General features: G+C 45.9%; 1 protein-coding gene and 1 pseudogene across 1 annotated transcript; both read left to right on the top strand.

Moving 5' to 3' along the window:
• LOC135821563 (zinc finger protein 239-like) overlaps positions 1-21,232 on the top strand; it is a 119,207-nt pseudogene that overhangs the window by 43,495 nt on the left and 54,480 nt on the right.
• LOC135820859 (zinc finger protein 184-like) lies at positions 4,214-5,922 on the top strand. Its single transcript, XM_065333901.1, has one exon. It carries the CDS (start codon positions 4,345-4,347, stop codon positions 5,353-5,355), a length of 1,011 nt encoding a protein of 336 aa, XP_065189973.1. The 5' UTR covers positions 4,214-4,344; the 3' UTR covers positions 5,356-5,922.

The following is a 21,232-nucleotide window of genomic DNA, read 5'->3' as shown; positions in this document are numbered from 1 at the left end:
GTCTTTTGTACTTTTTTTCTCCTTTTTAGTCGATATAATGGACTTAGGCAAATTTTGCATGTGTGCTCTTCGATAAACAAACAACAAGAAAACAACAAGATAGTAGAACACCTCTTCTAGCAGTGAGCACATGTACCCATCATCCTTTTTGCGTTTTCTTAAAACACATTTTGAATTTTTCCACTCCACCATCTGAAATAAAATGGACATCCAAATTCACACCTGCGCAGGAAAGCTCACCCCTCCGGTACGTCTAGTCGGCAATAGACCCATTGCATTCTGAAAAGTAAATTTTTGGTGAGTGATAGATCCTTTACTTGTTTCAGAATGGCAGTTCAGTGCTGAAGAACAACGTGTAGTGTTGACACTGACAACGAACAGTAGGAGTGATCATTTATCACTTAAAACGACAAGATTCTCCCATATTAACTAACAAGGCTGATCATAGCCACAAATGTGATACGCTATGACAGTCAAGAACCGTAATCTTATGTGCCTTATTTTGTTTTGGATTTGTATTCTAAACAATGATCTTCTGTGAAATAAATAAATCTACCAAGCCTGTGGTCGCGAAGACTGGTATCCTTTCCCAACCCATCCAGTGTTGACAATTGTTTTTAATTTTCCCGAAACATCTACTGAAACCTGCAGAAGAACGGATCCCTTGAGAAATTTTAAATTCTTTCCACCACGAACAGCCTTTAACCCATTCCCTAAAGTTTGAGGCAGGAAATTCTGAAGGCGATAGCCTAACTATTAGTACCTCGAGAGAAGGTAATGATCGTCAGCAAGTCTGGCACTCTTGCAAGTGAATAATGTCCTATAAGCTGCAGCACATCTCAATGTTTCTACTGGTGCATTACATGTAGTCACTTTCTTCCCTTTACCCGCGTGTTGACAAGCTGACTTGGAAGAGAGAGAGAGAGTGGTGTTCAAACAGTTGCATAACGTAAGAGGCTCATTTCCACAGGCCAAACAAGAAGTATAGGAATAGACGTCCTTGATGACAAAACTGCAAAGGTGCTTTGCGTGGCATGCCAATAGACATCAGGACCAGATAGCCACATTGTGACAATGTGCTAGAACTTCATTCGTTACTAAAATAAAAGTTAATCAAAAGTAAGGAAAATGTTACAAGTTATGACTTATAACACTGATGTGGAGAGCAAAGGGTCAATTTATAAAAACAAGAGAGGACCAACGATCGGCGTTTGAAGATGCTGTTCGTTACTGCTGCCTATTTCTACATCTGAAGAGAGCATATCTGAGAATACCAAAGTATGTGTGCAAGTGGATCTCTCCGATTTCGCTCAAAATTTGCAGGTAGGTTCCCTTTGGGGTGTGGATCGATTATGCAAAGCCCTTGAAAAAGTTTCTGAAGGGAACCTTAAAATTTGCATACCCCTCAAAAATGGCCGAAATATCACATTATTTATGGGTCTAGAAACGAGTCACGCCACAGCGTATACGAACAAGCTATGAACAAAACTCCATCAAGCCAACATTGCCTCACCTTAGAAGAGTTCCTGGAGCAGTACCGCTTAGCCACGCCAGCATCCCAGAAGACGAGGTCCATCACCCCCTGACGCCACAAATGATCGTCTTGAAAATAGCCAATTTACAAGCGCTGGCAAAACAGCCAGCTACGTCCTCAATTGGCCAGAACTATACACCGGCAGATAGTAGAACACCTCTTCTAGCGCTGAGGACATGTCCCCCATCTTCCTTTTGGGGTTTTCTTGAAATAAACTTTTTTGAATTTTTCCACTCGACCATGCTGAAATACGGCCAAAGTCATACCTGCGCAGGAAAGCTCGCCACTCCGCGACGTCTCCTCAGCAATTTCTACTCCAACACTACTCCCAAGGCCGCAGAACAACGTGTAGTGCTGACTCTGACAAGGAAAAGCAGCGGTGATCACTTGTCACTCCAAACGACAAGCTTCTCCTTGCGCCACCAATAATTTTTTGTGCGACTGTTGCTGCAAAAGTGACTGAAGGCCTGAGCGCAGTTTTTGAATTTTATTGCAAGATGCACGGTGAAATCACGTGCCTTGTGACGCAAGAATGCCAAGTCGCGTGGCGCACGGCCCACGAGATTTCAGAGTCACCTTTGTCAAGTGCGCTTGTTACTCGCCTTGAACGCCCGTTGGTCTGGAAGTGATCACACTTGTGTTGTTACCGGTTACGGCGCTCAAGAACACGCTGCCCGTGTTGTAGGCCTACGAACCGGGACTTTCCCTGACCATGTAGGTCGAAGACCAGTGAAATGATGATGAAATCACATTCTTTATGACGTAAGAAATCTCTCATGCAGTTCACGCGACAAGTGCGTGCAGCCAGTGCTGCTCGCGTGCCAGTCAACACTAAGGGACTGAGCTAGTCGCTTTTGTCGAGCATCGACATGAAAACAAGGGACTTTTACTGTTGGACTATGTTCGGGATTGCAGGAGGTAAGTGTGAAAGACGAATAACTCTCTATGCTGTGCGGGGCATATTCCAACGGCTTGCTGCCATTGCAACACTCCTAGGGCAGTTTGTGGGGGTTCTCAGCAGTTCAAGCAGGAAATGAAGCTCATCTTACCTCTGCCATCATGGTCTGTTCCGAGTAGCGTTCCAGGCACATTCGCGATCGATGACCGCGTAACGTGATGCAGGAAGCGTCATCCTACGTCAGAGAGCACGCGATCTCACCGTGCATCTTGCAATGAAATTCAAAAACTGCGCTCAGGCCTTCAGTCACTTTTGCAGCAACAGTCGCACAAAAAATTATTGGTGGCGCAAGGAGAAGCTTGTCGTTTGGAGTGACAAGTGATCACCGCTGCTTTTCCTTGTCAGAGTCAACACTACACTTTGTTCTGCGGCCTTGGGAGTAGTGTTGGAGTAGAAATTGCTGAGGAGACGTCGCGGAGTAGCGAGCTTTCCTGCGCAGGTATGACTTTGGCCGTATTTCAGCATGGTCGAGTGGAAAAATTCAAAAAAGTTTATTTCAAGAAAACCCCAAAAGGAAGATGGGGGACATGTCCTCAGCGCTAGAAGAGGTGTTCTACTATCTGCCGGTGTATAGTTCTGGCCAATTGAGGACGTAGCTGGCTGTTTTGCCAGCGCTTGTAAATTGGCTATTTTCAAGACGATCATTTGTGGCGTCAGGGGGTGATGGACCTCGTCTTCTGGGTTGCTGGCGTGGCTAAGCGGTACTGCTCCAGGAACTCTTCTAAGGTGAGGCAATGTTGGCTTGATGGAGTTTTGTTCATAGCTTGTTCGTATACGCTGTGACGTGACTCGTTTCTAGACCCATAAATAATGTGATATTTCGGCCATTTTTGAGGGGTATGCAAATTTCAAGGTTCCCTTCAGAAACTTTTTCAAGGGCTTTGCATAATCGATCCACACCCCAAAGGGAACCTACCTGCAAATTTTGAGCGAAATCGGAGAGATCCACTTGCACACATACTTTGGTATTCTCAGACATGCTCTCTTAATGGTCTTGTTCGATATACTGAACTGTGGTACTGAGGTCTTCGGTTCTTCGTAATTCGTGTTTGCATAGTTTCCCCTCCAATTGATCTTCCAATCTTAGAGTCACACACGTTGTGTGGTATGTTGCTATGCGCCCTTGAATTGTGGTTTGGCCGTTTTGTCTGATGGTTTTGCCAGTATCGTCCTCGACCTATATGTATATCCGCCAACGTTCTCCACAGCTGAGACTTTCATCTCGTGCTGATCTTGATTGCTCCCACCTATCTCTCCTTATTTCTATAACCCAGAACCTTCCCAGCTGGAAAGCTGTAGGAGTGCGCCTCCCAGATGTCAAGATCTGATTGCCAGTTAGGTGTAGAACGTCCGTACCGACTGTCAGTGTAGTGCAATGTTATCGCATGAGCTGATTGTTTAGTAACTGGTGGTGTTAGTTGACATTACAGAGTGACTTGTAGTTCCTTGGTCCTTTCTACTTTTTGAAAATAGTAGTGTTCATTTAACACTTACTTGTAAAACCTAAAGATTTTCCTTTGCCAAACCAACATTTGTTTGCACGGCAGTTGATGTAAAGCCATGTCTGTTGACAGATTGAGATGCTGACAGCAAGACCATACATGTACCTTCAATTGTCACGCATTGCGGGCTGCCATAATTATGGCAAACATCTTTTTATCAACTATCAGTGCTTTTGACACCGTAGAACACGACATTAACGAGCTCAGAGCAAACCATTCTGCATCCGTAGTTTTTTTTCTCTACATGAAGTGGATACGAGTAATATTGGTTTTCTTTTTCACTGATCCTGTAAGTCGTGCAGTGGTGAAATTGAATTTACCCTACAAGAGTTGTTGTAGTTCAGTGAGGAATGGAAGACTTGGAGGAGTCGAAGTCATACGGTAGTATGGATTCTAATGAACGACCACCAAAGCCACCATTGATGAAGTCAAGGAGGAATATGTTTGAACAAAGTTCTAGAGAGTATCGTCAATCGTCTGTTTCACCATCTCCTGCGTCAAGCTTTGTGGAAGAAAACTTGAAGAAAGCGTCGTGTATGATATCCGCTTCACTGGAAAACAGAGACGACACAAGTAGTATACCCCCTGAGTATACCAGTAGCACAATTCCTATTTCCACGCCGCCATTGACAATATGGACGAGGAACACAATTCTTTCAGCCAGTATTTCTAATCGTCAACCTGCTTTCAAAACGACATTTCGGACCGCCACCAAAAGCGAAGTGGATGATGCAACGTCTAGTGCGCTGGCAAAAGTGGAAGACGTCAAAAACTGGACTTCTGCGTTCAGCCCCTGTGGTAAACGTGCATTGCCGGAGAGTCCATCTCCTCAGTTTGAAATGGACGCCTTAACGCCATCCAAAGGTTCCAATACTGAAGTTTCTGCTGGAAAGACACGTGAAACCTTGGAGCAACCTGATGCATGTGAATTGCCGGTTGGAAGCAGGCGTCCTATCCCACAATATACAGACTCTTCTAAGGCTATGGCTCAGAATCAGGACCCAGACAGGCGTTCTAAGTGTAAAACATTACAGAGGTGTCAGGTTTGCCAAAAGGAGTTCCAGTACGTTTCTCGCCTCCGCTATCATGAACGTGTTCATACTGGAGATCGACCATTCAAGTGTGATGTATGCGGGAAGTCTTTCACTCGTTCAGAACATCTCTGTGTTCATAAACGTACTCATACTGGAGATCGACCATTCAAGTGTGATGTATGCGGGAAGTCTTTCACTCGTTCAGACAATCTCTGTGTTCATAAACGTACTCATACTGGAGAGAGACCGCACAAATGTAAGACATGTGGCACATCGTTCTTGCGATTGCCAGATTTACGCAGACATGAACGTATTCATTCTGGTTAAAGACCTTTTACGAGCAAGACATATGTATAGTCATTCACACAGTCATCCCAACTATGAAAGTATACAAACAGGAGAAGTCTTCAAGTCTTCGTAGACACAAGTGTGATTTATACATAAAACGAAGAGCCTAAAAGGCGTTAGAAAGTGTTTTAGTATTGTATGAAAATGCATTTCTCCTCTTCGTGCGCATGAATTTTACGAACAAGAGAGAGAGTGTGTGTGTGTGTGCGTGTGTGTGCGTATGTGTGTGTTTGTGTGGTAGAAAAATAGCCCAATGTCATATTCGCAGTAGTTTGAAAACTGTCCAGTCTTTGATGCTATTCACACAAGTCTGATTGTAGCCACACACGCAATAGACTATGACAGTGCAGATTCGCAAGCTGATGTGGATTATGTACTTCCGTATTTCTCTTTCTTTCCGAGTATTCCATGATCTTGTTCTCATGTATTATGTCAGAAGGTAATAATATTATTTTAGCATAATATTTGATCTGAGAACGTTTTATTTCATTCAGATTGCAGATATGTTCGCAAGTTTTGTTGACTTAAATAAAGCATGTCTTAGAAGACCCGACAGTGTGTGTAAGTTGATATCCCTGATTTCGGTAAAATTTTGCAGGCACGTTAACTTGGGGTGTATATCGACTGTTCAAACCTCTTGCAAAGGTGTCCAAAGGGAACCTTGAAATGGACATACGCCTAAACAATGGTCAACCCATCACACGATTTATGGGTCTGCAAACGAGCCACGCCACAGCGTATTCGACCAAGCTACAAATAAAGCTCCATCAAGTCAAGATTGCCCTACCTTAGAAGAGGACCTGGGGCAGCACAGCGTAGCTACACAAGCATTCCAGAAGACGAGGGATATCACTTCCTGACGCCCCAAATTATGTTCTTGAAAATGGCCAAATTACAAGGGCTGACAAAGTAAAGAGCTACGCCCTCACTTACCAATAACTTACTATACACCGGCAGATAGCAGAAAACCTCTTCTAGCACTGAAGATATGTCCCCCATCCTCCTTTTTGAGTTTTCCTGAAGTAAACAATACTTTTGAGGTTTTCCGCTCCACCACGCTTAAACACCATATACGTGCAAACTCATACCTGCGCAGGAAAGCCCAACCCTCGGTGACTTCTAGTCAGCAAAATACCAATTGTACAACAAGTCAAACGGTTTAAGCTTAAAAGACGCCGCAAGGCTATCCTCCCGAATATTGGTATCTTTTCCCAACCGATCCAGCATTCAAAATTATGGATAACATCTTCCAAGAGGGCTGCTAAAAACCCTTCGCAATAATGGCATGGGGTATAAGTTACACATATATAAGGAACAAGTAACGTAGTAGCGTGATGTCTGCGACCTTCATCCCATTCATGCCTATAACAAAGGCACTTGAAATTTGTTCAACCACGGACAGCCTACAAAGTCATTCGCTAAGGATTGATGCAGAATAATCTGAAGGTAATAGCCCAACTAGCTCGAGAGCATTTAATGATGATGATGATGATGAGGATGACGACGATGCGCACTACCAAAGGATATATTCACAGTGGCTTTCAAATCAGATAATGGTGCTCTAGGAGTATCAGTTTTCACTCTTCATTATGAAATGGTGAATTATGGGTGAGTGATAGATCCTTCACTTGTGCCAGAGGTCGATTTCGTGTCACTTGACGAAAATCCCACGCCTCGACAAAGTTTGTGGATGAAAATACCTTCCGTCTAACCTGTCACTCGGCGAGAAATTCACACGTCGAAAAGGACAATCACCTAATGGGCCAGTCAACGAAATGGCTTGGGGACGAACGGGATTCGATGAACAGTCGTTCGTCGAATATGTTTTCTGCGAACTGTCGTGGAAACAGCAGTTCAGTGCTGGATAACAAATTGTACTGTTGCCACTGACAAAGAAAAGTAGGAGTGTTGAGTTATCACTTAAAGGTGAAGTGCATCGATTTTGCGAGTATGGTCCAGAAGAAAGACAATTTGATGTCGGTTCGAATGGCATATCTCTCGCTTCCATACGATAAGCCAAACTTGCCAAATCGCCAAATGTATACTCACGTTACCAAAGCGACCAGCGCAGTGATGACCTACGAAAGGCTTAGCTCCACCACAGAGAAGGTCGATCACTGCAGAATTTGGTCATTTTCAATTGATTTATTGTATTCACGAAGTGAAAGAAGGGCTGTGTTCAATGCTGTTAGTGCAGTGAACTGTTTGTTAGTAGTCCTCTCGGTTGTGTACTGGGACGTGACACCGACAGGAGAAAGCTGGAGTGCGGAGACACCAGCAGACAAGCGAAAATAGTGACGAACAAAATGCTGAAATCTTGGTTGGGACAAATCAGACGTTCAGCATTTCCCCCAACCAAGGACCATGCCGTTTGCTCTTTCCACTTCCTGAAGATGAATGTGATGCTTCCTGGCGACTCTGCTATCTCTCGTAACATCTTCTGAAGCCAGGTGAGACGACGGGTGGTGGAGATGTGACGAATGAAATAATGTCGTAGGTTTGAAAGTTTGCAGAAAATGTCTCAGGAGAGATGGCGAATTCCAAGCATCTTGTCCTGGAGGAAACCATTTCCTAGGCGCAGATAGCCTAGGGAAATGCATGAGAAGGGCGATAAATAGTTCACGACACTAACAGCATTGAACACAGCACTTCTTTCACATCGTGAATACAATAAGACAATTGAAAAATGACCAATTTCTGCAGTGATCGACATTCTCTGTGGAGGAGCTAAGCCTTTCATACGTCATCACTGCTCTGGTCGCTATGGCAACGTGAGCATACAATTGGCGATTTGGCAAGTTTGGCTTATCGTATGGAAGCGAGAGATATGCCATTCGAACCGATATCAAATTGTCTTTCTTCTGGACCCTACTCGAAAAATCGATGCACTTCCCCTTTAAAACGACAAGATTCTCCTTTGGCAGCTAACATCTTTTTTGTGCGACAATGGACGCAAAAGTCCATGACAGCTTGAGATGGGGACATCAAGGTGCCATGTACTTGAAGTTGAGAGCATATGTAAAATTGTCACGCATTGCGGGCTACCAGAATTATGTCAAACCCATTGTCATCAACTAATACCTCTTTTGATGCATTAGAACACGGTACTACAGTACACCAAGTGGAACCTTTTGCATTCTCAGTTTGTTCACTGCGCAAAATGGTTACGAGTAATATTGGCTCTGTTATGCAATTTTCCTTCCAGAGTTATTGCAGTTCTATGAGAAATGGAAGACTTGGAGGAGTCGAAGTCTGACTGTAGTCTGGAGTCTAATGAACTACCACCAAATCCGCCATTGATGAAGTCGAAAAGGAATAAGCTCGACCAAACCTCTAGAGACCATGGTACATCATCCGTTCCACCATATTCGGGGTCAACATTGGCGAAGCAAACACAGAGAAAGCGTCGTGTATGAGATCCGCTCCACTGGAAAACAGCGAAGACACGAGTAATATACCCCCAGAGCATACCAGTAGCCTTATTTCTGTTTCTTCCCCGCCATTGAAAAAAGGACGAGGAACACAATTCCCTCAGCCAGTATTTCTAATCGTCAACCAGCATTCAAAAAATATTTCGAGCCGCCGACAAAAACGAAAGGGAAAGGGATGAAGCAACGTCTAGTACACAGTCTGAACTGGAAGACGTGGCGAACTGGACTTCAACGTTCAGCGGCTATGGTAAACGAGCATCGCCTGGGAGACCATCTCTTCAATTTAAAATGGACGACTTTACTCCACCCACAGCATCATATACTGAAGGTTTTGTTGGACGGAAACCTGAAACATGGTAGCAACCTGTTGAGTTTGACATGCCGGTCGAACGCGGACGTCGCATGGGACAAAATTCTATCTCTTTTAAGGTTATGGCTCAGAATCAGGATCCCTACAAGCGTTCTAACTGTAAGACATCCCAGAGGTGTCAGTTTTCCCCAAAAGAGTTCGAATACGTTTCTCGCCTCCGCGAGCATGAACGTGTTCATACTGGGGATCGGCCATTATCGGTGATGTATAAGGCAAGTCTTTCACTCAATCAGGCCATCTATGTGTTCATATCGTACTCATACTGGAGATCGACCATTCAAGTGTGATGTATGCGGGAGGTTTTTCACTCAGTCATGGAGTCTATGTGTTCGTAAACGTACTCTTACCGGAGAGAGACTGCACACGTGTAAGACATGTGGTGCGTCGTTAACGGATTCGTCCAATTTACGCAGACATGACCGTATCCATTCCGGAGAAAGATCTTTCACGTGCTAGACATGTGTAAAGGCATTCACACAGTCATCCTAACTACATGACCATGAACGTATACACACAGGAGAACGTCCATAAAGGTGCAGAGAGTGCGCAAAGTTCTTCAGAACACCATCAAGTCTTCGTGGACACATGTGTTATCATAAGATAAAATGAACAGCATAAACGTCGTTAGAAAGTGTCAAATTTAATAATAAATTTATCTTTTACTATGTGTAAAAATGCCTTTTTCTCTTCGTGCTTATGAATTCTACGAACAAGAAAGAGAGAGTGTTTTTGTCTGTTAGAAAGATAGTATACATTCGCAGCAGTTTAAAACAAATTCCACTCTCTGATGCTATTCACACGAGTATGATCGTAGCTCAACACGTGATAGACTATGATAATCCAGAATCGCAATCTGATGTGGATCATATTATTCTGTATTTGTGTTCTATTCCATGGTCTTGTTCTCATGTTTTATATCTGAAGTTAATAGTATTCTTCTTTAGTATTCGAACGAATCAGGCTCCATCAAGTCAACATTGTGTCACTTTAGAAAGGTGCACGACTGAAGCAGCTCCGCTTATAGGGTATTCACAAGACAGGCACTTGCACGTTTTACAGGGAGTGACATACGAGAAAAGTGACTGTGTGGATTCACACAGCTGCACTTGACGACAGGCACGTTTGCATTTTTGAATGCTTCACCGACCAGTAGCCATGGGTATTTCAAATTTTCAAAACACGCATAAAATAATTATCATGTTCCAAAAAATCAAGTCTTGTTTTGCGCTTTTTGGTGTAAATGTACTCGTTCACGCCACGATTATCGTGAAAGTGGGCCCCCAGCTCGCTTGAACATTTCGGCCACTTTAAGCCACTTTTCTCGTTCACAGGTAAACTACCATAGCAACTTTCCGGTGCACGTGGATTTGCCTGTCGTGTGAATACCCCATTAGCCACGCAAGCATCCCAGAAGATGAGGGCCATCACCACCTGACTGAGGGGCAACACATGGTGGTCTTGAAAACAACCAGATTACAAGGATGGACAAAATAGAGAGCTACGTCCTCAATTAGCAAGAACTATACATTTAATAGCAGATGAGCCTGGATCAGCAAAAACCATCACATGCGCAAAATTTTCAAAAACAATTGTTGTGCTCCAAATTGATCCACAACCCCTGATAACCAGTCTCAAGAAATTTTGGATCAATCACAACACCCTAAGTGACCAAAAAATGCGGTACACCACATCTCTGTACAAATGTTGGAATTGGCATTTCTGTGTAGGATGCAAGTATGAGCGTTGGTATGTGTCTGATCCTGTTAGGCATTGCCATCAATCAGCCGGCTAACAAGGAGGAATTTTATAGTACTTGGCAGTCTACTCAGACACTGGCTTGTCCGAGTAAATCATTAGCTTCACTGACTATCACGCAGCTAACGGCATATGGCCAAGTTCAAGGGGCTGATATTGCATTCACACCAGGCTCTGTACTGATGCTCTCCAAGCCATTCACTTCCATGAAAAATTATCTGCACACACGGAGTGCAATCACGGTAGCTGTGACTACTTAGCACACAGGCTCATGAGCATGAGGTACGTACTAGGTGCAGATACATTCAACGGTTACCTGACCCTACAGGAACATATTTTTTGGAATTTTTTTGGGAGCTGCTGCATGGACCAAATAAATGTTTCAAGTTGCTCAGTGTCCAAGCCAACGAAGCAGATCTTGTCTGGCGCTAGCTCTCGTTGCTCTTCCAGTCGTGAATCCAGACGCCTTTGCTCTGCATCTTCACTGTCGATATCCGACAAACTTACTAGTGAAGGAGTCGTTCATCGCTCAACAATATCCACTCGAGTCGTCGTCATTCACATCAGCGCTGCTTTCTTCTACACGAAGTCTGCAGCCTCACCGAGTCGCTTTGAGGCAGGAGAGAGTCGTCCTCTGGAGCTCCGCGGCTTTCACCTGGCTCCCTTGATGAGCAATCCCAGTCATCACCATGAAATGTCGTGTCGTGATTGGCGTCAATGACGATCGATGCGCGTGCGATGCTCGCGCCCCGCGATCGTACCTATTCGCCAGCCAAGCTCAGGTACGTGGGGTTTCCCAGCCGTGTCTCCTCACTTGCCTGGGGCTTGCCTAGCTAGCTAGTCACTGACAAACAAACAAACACGGGCTTGTCAGGCGGAAAGAAGGACTAGTGACAAGAAAGACAGAAAGGTGATGGGTAGTGGACCGTATGCGTGTTAAAACAAAATGGTGTCACGAATTATTGAAAGTGGTATAGTTGGTGGTACGAGTGTTCAAACCCATTTGAACTTCATACTGTTCGTCTTCTTTTTGACATGCTCTCTTTCCATCGTCCTTAGCTTTTGTTTGTTGAGAGCTGTTTTGGCTTTCTCCTATACCTCTGGGGGATGCCAAGTGATGGTTTTGAGAGGCTGGTGATGGCTGTGAGCGAGAGTTTGCCGATCGGCGTCGTCCTCGCTATAGCGATGAAAATACTAGTTACTGCGCACCTGGCAGATATCACAACACGTCGGAGCGTCCAGGAGCAAAGGAATCTTGGGTTTTCACTGGAATCTAGTTCCTCCAGCATCGTGTAGCCCACCGTCGGTGAATGGCAGTCCAGAAAGGTCGAACCTGGTCTTCTGCAGCATCTCGCAGTCCTGCGAGGCACACTGAATACGCCAGTCATGTATTCTACGAATAAAAATCACGAAGTAGTGGACTTTATAGTGATGAGTCTATCCTGTATGCTGCAAAAGACGCAGGAAATGTGACTGGTGTCCGTACACTGGACGCCAATATCATCCCTGTCTTCTCCTGCAGGATCTGTTTGACATTGACATACCGGTATGCAGTGGGTCGACATTGGCCTGGTTTGGCAGCTATCTGCCTGGGTGGATGTAGCAGGTTTGCATTGGCGCGTCGTCCAGTCCGACATTTTCTTGTAACTGTGGAGTACCGGCAGGGTTTGAGAGGTTGCTCGTGCTGTAAACACATCTCTACTGCCTGTCTCGTCCTGGAAGTGTCGTCTCGCCGCTTCCTTGTTCTACAGTCACGCCGTTATTTCGCTTTGTTTCGTGGTGCGGCTCAAAACCTGCCCAAACAACTGTGAGCTCGCAACATGGTATGGACAAATTGCACCACTCATGCTGGGTAACTAAAACCGGGATAGTCGAGTAAGCGAGTTCACTCCCTGGGCCATGGCAAGATCGGTTCAGCGCGGGCTATTCCAACCTCCAAGTGCATAGTCACCAATCGATCCATGCGATGGTGGTTCACCTACAAAGAGCCAAGGTCTAGGAGTACTACTATTGGATGCTGTCTACATGCAGTCAACAAAATCAAAGTACCTCAGTATGCCCCAGAATAGGGCATGTGCATCTATAGCATGACACAACAGGGGTTCTGGTGGCACCTGTCAAACAAGCAGTAGCCACTATTGCCAGCTACCTATTGGAGGCTAGCCGCTACAGTCTGTCACTGGAGATAATTATTATGTTCACTGTTTAGACTGAGCACAATCAATGATGCCCAATCAATCTGCCCAATTTATGTTCTATTCCACCTAATTATAACGTCCCATCGCATCAACCCTACTACACGCACATGTCGTCACTCTAGCATGACTTGTGTTATTATTGTTTATTTTGATTCGCACGATAAATAGAGCACAATAAACGTTAACTTGACCGAAGGATAAAGGCGACTGCAGATAGAGGAACACATCGAGGTACAGGTAACGGCATCAATACAGTATCAGAGAGAAACAAACAAAAATGAGAGGTACGCAGAAAAAAACTCTCGTGAGCCCAAGGGGAAGTGGTTGATGAGGGATGAATGCACTCTCCACGCTCATCTACAATGTTCGTGGAAATGCACACATACATACAAAATATACAACATAGCAATAGCATGCACAGAACCGAACAATGTCATGTTCACACATGCAAGCACAGACCTGAACATTAGTACCAAAAGCCGATACAGACAATATCCCCATACACACAGACGCACACACACACACACACACACACACACACACACACACACACACACACACACACACACACAAAAACACACACACACACACACACACCCACACACACACACACACACACACACACACACACACACACACACACACACACACACACACACACACACACACAATGTCCCATGTATGCACCCGTGGCGAGAAAAGCACCCAAATCTACAAATGCACTGGATGTGAACCCACAGATTTTCTCTTATAGCAACGATAGCGGATCTGATTCTGAATGAAACACACACACACACACACACACACACAATACAATCAGTGAATGCCCATCCACAGATGATGGCAGGTCCTGAAAGAACAGGCAGTGTTCCAGTAATGGGGAACAGAACTTCGAGTGGCGAGTGAGGTATACACACACACGTGCGTGCGCGGGCACACACTAAAGTATTCAGAAATAGAATCGACATTGTAGTATTCATTGGTTGGGGAATGGAAAGGAAAATAAAACATTGCTGTAGGTTATTGTTGTAAGGACACTAGGAGCACAACAGAAAGGTAAGCAACTTGCTTTGAAGCAAAGAAAGTTATTATTCCACGGATCTCAGAAGGAAGGAACGTTCCAGAATGCTGCACTGGCAACAGGCGGCCTGCATGTGCGCGGCCCCTGCAGTCGGTCCAGCTGCCGGCCTTAATAATAATAATAATAATAAAACAGGTCGCGTAACGAAGCAGCATAACGATAGATGTGCAAAGTCATGATGCCTGGTCCGCTTCTGTCCTGGGTTCACTACCCCGTGCGTTGCAGCCGCGAGCAAAACCAGCTCAGGCTGAGAGTTCCCTCCATGATTGCTTGGCCAAAGCGCGCATTCTGAGCCCACTCAGATCAGTCATGGTCTTCAGTGGCATGTCTCTGGTAGCTGTGCTTGCCTTGACTGCCGTGGCCAGGTTCGATTTCGGGCGTCCACGCACACCTGTGACATCTCGACGGAAGTAGTTGTCCATTGCCTGCTGTGGCGGGGCATCTGAGGGCATCCTCAGAACATGACCCAACATCCGGAAACGGCGGACAGCAACGGTGTGCGAAAGTGGCTGTGTGTGTGCTCTGGAGATGATGGCGGGATACCTAATTCCGAACAAGTTCCGTAGTTGACGTCTATGGAAGGCGTTCAGCTTCTCCAGTGCAGCCTCTGTCAGTCCCCAGGTTTCGCAGTTGTATAACAGTGTTGGTAGGACGATGGTATTGTAGAGACGAAGCCTGGTTTCCTCGGATACAAGTTGACGTCGAATCCAGAGCGAATACATGCGGCCATACGATGTTGATGCTTGGTCCATTCGTCGGCTCAAGTCCTCCTCTTCCCCCAAGAGAGAGCCAAGTTGCTTCGATCTTCGCCATTCGGTGGTGGAGGCAGAGATGTGAAGCCACTCTGTTTTGCTGCTGTTAACGTTGAGTGACCAGTCACCCAGGCCGTCAGCTATCACGGGTAGGGAGTTGGCAAGCCATTGTCGCTCAGTCGAATAGAAGGAAATGTCATCGGCATATCCTGTTTCCTGTGGTATTGCTGCATCAGTGTCTGGCCGTGGTGGTAGTTTGCTTCGAGTCTCCCTCAGTGCTGCTTCCAGGTAGCAAACAAACAGAACCGGGCTCAGCCCATCACCCTGTGGTGTACCTAGCGTGCTAACAAACGCCTCCGCTGAAGTGGCACCCACTTTCACAGAGAGTGTTGTACCATACAGCAAATGGTGAATCAGGCAAGCCTCGTCAGGTCCGGTAATCTCTGACATAACAGCAAGGAGCTTTGGGCGGCTAATGGTGTCGAATGCTTTCGACATGTCGAGGCCAAGGACGTGGCAATCCCACACGAAGTGGGTGGCCTTAGCCGAAATCCAGCGCTGTGTCCACACCACATCGGCAGTGCCACGGCCAGGCCTGAAACCAGACGAAGTGGATCCAAGATAATGCGACACACGTGGTGTGATACGTTTGAGCACAACGAGTGAAATGACCTTGCGCAGGGTGTTCAGCAATACAATCGGTCTCAGATTTGCAACTGGTCCCCGCGCCTTGTTAGGTTTTGGTAACGGTATCATATGCCTGGACCAATAACACTACACAGGTGGTCGCCCCTGGTGATGCTGTTGTTGATCATGGTGGTGATGATCGGGGAGATGTACTCAGCACCGTATTTGAGGAGTTCTGCGCATACACCATCCGGCCCACATGCTTTCTGATTTCGCAGTCGTCTCAAAGCCGCCTCTACTTCTTCGGTGGAAACGGGCGTCTCCAGTGTGTGCGGAGCTGGCGGTGGCAGCAGGTCATCAGAAGTGTTGAACTGCCCCTGATAGTGATCACGTATGCGAGATGCCTTTTCCTCATCGCGCATGAGGATGTGACCATCAGCCGACTCGACGAAGAGCTGCTGCGGCTTGCCACGTTTGAGCTGGGAGGCTGCTATAAACATTTGCGTGGAGGTTGGAGCGCTCTCAACCGCCTCGGCAATTCTGTCCAGGCGAGAGTTGGCTTCGGTCCGTTGGATATTACGGATTTCATGCATGACACGATTGCGCTCCTTCTTCAGCTGCGCAGCATCATGGTGTCCGGACTCAGCTAATATTCGCAGTTCCCGTTGCCGCAGTGAAAGCCGAGCAACCTGTGCGTTTGGTTGAACGAAACGGTTCCTAGCCTCGGATCGGTGCAGATGACCAATGGCGGTGTCTGCTGCAGACTTGATCGCAGATGTGGCAGCTGACCAGACGTCAGCGGGAGCATCACTTGCCGGAGTTACTTGAAGGTGTGCCCGAAGAGCCGAGCGATATTCCGGTCTACGGGAGCCATCTATTAATCCATGGACAGCATACGGCGACTCCATTTTTGATTTTGTTTGGAAGATTTTGAATAGCTCACAGAAAAGCATGTCAGCGATCACTAGCTTGTGGTCGCTGAACACCTCTGTACCAGCATACGATCGGGCCTTGTTAATGATGGGCTTACAATGCGATGGAACCACCACATAGTCGATCATGTTGTAGATTTTTTTAGTACGATTCGTATTGCTGTCTCTAACCTGTCCAGTCCATGTTGTTCGGTAGCGCATTGAATAGCAGAATACTGTGTTGGCTAGCAACAACTGGTGAGAGTTTGCCCAGTCCACGAGCGCCTGGCCGTTTTCGTTGCGGGTCCCTTTGCTGTAATTTCCGACACACGAGGTGACAGCGCTGCCAACTTTGCTGTTGAAGTCCCCCACTCCGATGACAAGCGTTCGTTTGCTTGTCCCATTCCATGCGGAAGATAGTGCGTCGTAGAACTGGTCTCTGAGCTCAGGCTGTTCCTTCGACCTTGGGTTCGTGGGTCCATGTGCCACAACAAACCGAACTGGCAGTGATGAGTTCTTGGCTTGCGGAAACAATAGGTCAACATAGCCCACTCGATCCGACAGTTTTTTGATTTTTGAAATGCACGGTTCGAATTTTTTTGAAACAGCGAAGCCAATTCTGCCATGGCTGTCGTCTGTCAGGCCAAAGGTCACTAGCCTGTGAGTTTTACTAATGCTTCTGTCGAACGGGTCCTTTGCTCTCAGCTCCTGAAGTCCACAGAAGTCGACGCGATACGTTTGTAAATCACGAGCGAGTTGTTGCTGTTTTGAGTTCGAACACAGTCCACGAACATTGAACGTCGCGATACGAGCGTTTCTCAAAGCCATACGGGAAGGCTCGGCACGCGGAAACAAAGCACGGGTAGCCTGACAGGCTGTGACAGAAAGGTTGGGAGAAAGGTTGGGAGATAGTAAAGATTTAGAGCAATAGAGTGGGAGAGAGAAAGTTTGCTGAGCAGTCAGCCCAACACCAGCTGCCGGCCTTGCAGTGCTGAAAAGAATGTGCAGTACAGCATGTCCCATAGTATCGCAGCCTGGACAAATAGGCGCTGGGAAGTCCTAGTTATGTGCTCACCCACACCACGATGCACCAATCTTCTGAGCTACTATGGCAACAACTTTGTCCACTTGAGACTCCCATGGGCTGAGCCAGTTGTTGAGGGCTGCACCAAGGTGGACGGCAATGACCGCTGATGGCAAGGCAAATCATGACACACAGTCACTAGGGCATCGTCAACATGGCGCTGAGGCTGGATCGATAAAATCAACCTTTAGGCTGTGGCGGGGTTCACAACGAAGCTAATAAGTCAGCCTGGTCACCGCCATTGACGAACCAGTCGCCACCGCCAGCAGTGGCGGTAGGTTGTGAAAAGTGTGGTGCAATATTGCCAGCAAATTCAGTACTTAGGATAAGATGAGTGACAAAGGGAACGTTGTGTTTGATAATATTGAAGTGAACAGGGATGATCACGAACCCTGCGCGTGCTCCACCGTGAGTTGAAAGAAAATTCCGGACTGGACGACGAGCAAACGCCAACCTGCTACACCCAACCAGGCAGATACTATTAACCTTAATTTGGCCGTCACAAGAATTCAGCGTATTCTTGCAGTTTTTTTCTTTTGTTTCGGCTTGTATTGGACCAATTAAGCATGTTTATAAGTTTGAACTGAATATGTCCATGCGTTATGGAAATATTTATATGTTCCCAAAAGGGAACGTTGGCCGGATCGCGTACCAAAATGACCATGGTTTTTATGAAGGGAAGATGCAATATGATATAATGGATTATGTTGTCTTCTAATTGTGTGTGGAGCAATGCAAACATGAACAAGCAGTAATGGAGAAGAAAAAAATATTTAATAGTCGTCAAAGAGTGTCCAGCAATGTTTCTTAGTGTTTTCGGCTGCTACCGTTCGCGTCTCGTATACACCGTGGCATTCGATCCTCGATCGAAATGCAGTCGAACTCCACACTGAGAACAGTAACATATCGTGGTTTGTCTGCACCATTTACAACGACAATTGTGTTGTCCACATTATTGTTGTCAAACGCGCTTGCATTGCACATCAACAGCAAGACACTGGTGCTTCTGGGCGCGGTCGGCTATAATAAAATAGGACGGCGATCTCGGGATGAGCCTGAATGTAGGACATTGGCTTGGGGCTCACCGCTACTTGAAAAATTGGCACTCTCAGATCAGTTGTAAGAATGTGGAGCCAGACAAAAAGAATTACAAGGAATCTCTCAAGATTGTCGGCCTCCGAGCTAATGTTGGCCTTGTCTGTATCGCGGGTATCGCGCAGTATTTTCTCGTCCAATAGTGTTTAGAGATGTACAGGGTGTGCATACCTCGCGATTGGCAAGTGGGTGATGCTGTAGTGATCTCATGGTGATCGTGAAGGGATTTGTCCAGTTCAATTTCAGGACGCATATCGTAAACACCAGTCTATTTCACCCAACGCGCTGTTCCAGCGGTTGGGCGTTTTTTTTGCGGTCGTACTCACTATCAACAGGAAAGGGACCAACATCATTATCCTCTCCATTCGTCACGTGGTAGTTGTCTAGGTCCATATGTCTTGCAAGTTCGATGAAACCCTTATCATCCGTCGAATCTTCTGATTACTACTCTATTTCATCGTCCACGTTCAGATCAACGAGAAGTGCTGAGCACACATGCTCTTTCCCTGGGCATAGCAAATTTACTGCATCAGAATCACGGAATCATTAGCACCATGCAGTTGTGAATTTGCAGTGCTCAGAGAAGGAGCAAGTGTGCTCACCACTTCTTTTTCGAGTTCCTGAGCTGCAGGATGCCTTACCCCTATAGCGCTTACGTTCAGATTGCCAGTAATCGGTGGCGCTAGGACTAAGCCCTGAAGTGTGTTGGAGTTCTCAACAATGTCCTTAGCTTCCATTGGAATCACTTTTGAGTCCCTTTCCAGAAAGGACTCTGCTACTGTAAGCCTTTCCCTCTGCCGTACCACATTACAGCTAAAGCGATATTTTCTGACAAAAATGCAACCGCGCGGAGGAAAAGATCATCGAAAGTGCAGGAGAACGCCATAAAGCATCCATACTTTGCTGAATATTGTTCAAGTGAATCTTGTTACACAAAAGAAAACCTACTTCAGAAGTATATTCCTTTGGAGACTGTTTAGCAATCTTTACTTTGGCAAATGTCAGCCTCGCACAGCATTGCTGTATTCCGCATGCTAGTGAATCACAAATATATGACCAAATTTGGTTACCATGGAGACGGTCCAATTACCATCAAAACATCAAAAAGGCTCCATCAGTTATATATCCACGTTTACGGATGTTACAAACAAGGAATATGCGCTAGATATACTGGTTCCTGAAATCAGGTGAAAATGATGTATATCTGGGTCTCGGATCTGGCCAACGTTCCCTTTTGGGAACATCGAAGAAAGACGGCGGGTTTCTATGTGCCATGATCAAATTTACGGTGAATCTTCAGGCCAGTTGGGTGGCCATAGTAGCAGAGTGCACTTCTAACGTGTGGATTACTCTGAGAAAGACTGTTTTTCACACCAGAATTCTCAATTTCTGATGTACGGCCGAATACCGAAAATTCACGACATTTCGCGTTATATCCCGATACTTGAAAAATTCAAAAGCCTGACAAATATTCCAAGATTCATGATCATCAGCCTTCTAGATATGTATATAAACAGAAAATGCGGAGGAAAAATGAATTTCCCTTGACCAAATCGCATGCGGAAAGAAATGTTCCCTTTTGGGAACATTGGCCTGATTAAGGTTAAGATAGCTGCCAAACCAGGTCAATGCCGACCTACGGCATAATGTCAATGTCAAACAGATCCTGGAGGAGAAGACTGGGGTGTTGGCGTCCAGTCACTGAGTGTACAGACACCAGTCAAATTTCCTGTGTCTTTTGCAGCATGCAGGCTGAGACTCATCACTGTAGAGTCCACTACTGCATGAGTTTTATTTGTACAATACATGGCAGGCGTACACGGTGTGCTTCGCAGGACTGCGAGGTGCTGCAGAAGACCAGGTTCGACCTTTCTGGACCGCCATTCACCGACGGTGGGCTACACTATGCTGGAGGAACTAGATTCCAGTGAAAACCCAAGATTCCTTTGCTCCTGGACGCTCCGACGTGTTGTAATATCTGCCAGGTGCGCAGTAACTAGTATTTTCATCGCTACAGCGAGGACGACGCCGATCGGCAAACTCTCGCTCACAGCCATCACCAGCCTCTCAAAACCATCACTTGGCATCCCCCAGAGGTACAGGAGAAAGCCAAAACAGCTGACAACAAACAAAAGCTAAGGACGATGGAAAGAGAGCATGTCAAAAAGAAGACGAACAGTATGAAGTTCAAATGGTTTTGAACACTCGTACCACCAACTATACCACTTTCAATAAATCGTGACGCCATTTTGTTTTAACATGAATATCGCGGGTTGTTAGGTGCGCGACTTTTCTTTCGCTCGACTTCAACGTCACTTTTTGATCAACTTGATATCAAACACAAGTGATGGTTTTCGCTGATCCGGGCTCAGATAATAGAACACCAATTCTAGCACTGAGGATAAGCTCACCATCATCAATTTTGGGTTTTCTTGAAATGAAATGTTTTGAATTTGTCCACTCCACTATACTGAAATACAATGTACATGTACCTCAAAACTCATACCTGTGCAGGAAAGCTCACCCCCACGCTACGTCTAGTCGGCAATAGC

Source organism: Sycon ciliatum, chromosome 7, assembly GCF_964019385.1.
Source record: "Sycon ciliatum chromosome 7, ocSycCili1.1, whole genome shotgun sequence".
Taxonomy (NCBI): Eukaryota; Metazoa; Porifera; class Calcarea; order Leucosolenida; family Sycettidae; genus Sycon; species Sycon ciliatum.
This window is presented reverse-complemented; position numbering and strand designations above follow the sequence as displayed.

Coding starts and splice junctions, on each gene's coding strand:
- LOC135820859 (XM_065333901.1), top strand. CDS start 4,345: ATGGAAGACTTGGAGGAGTCGAAGTCATACGGTAGTATGGATTCTAAT.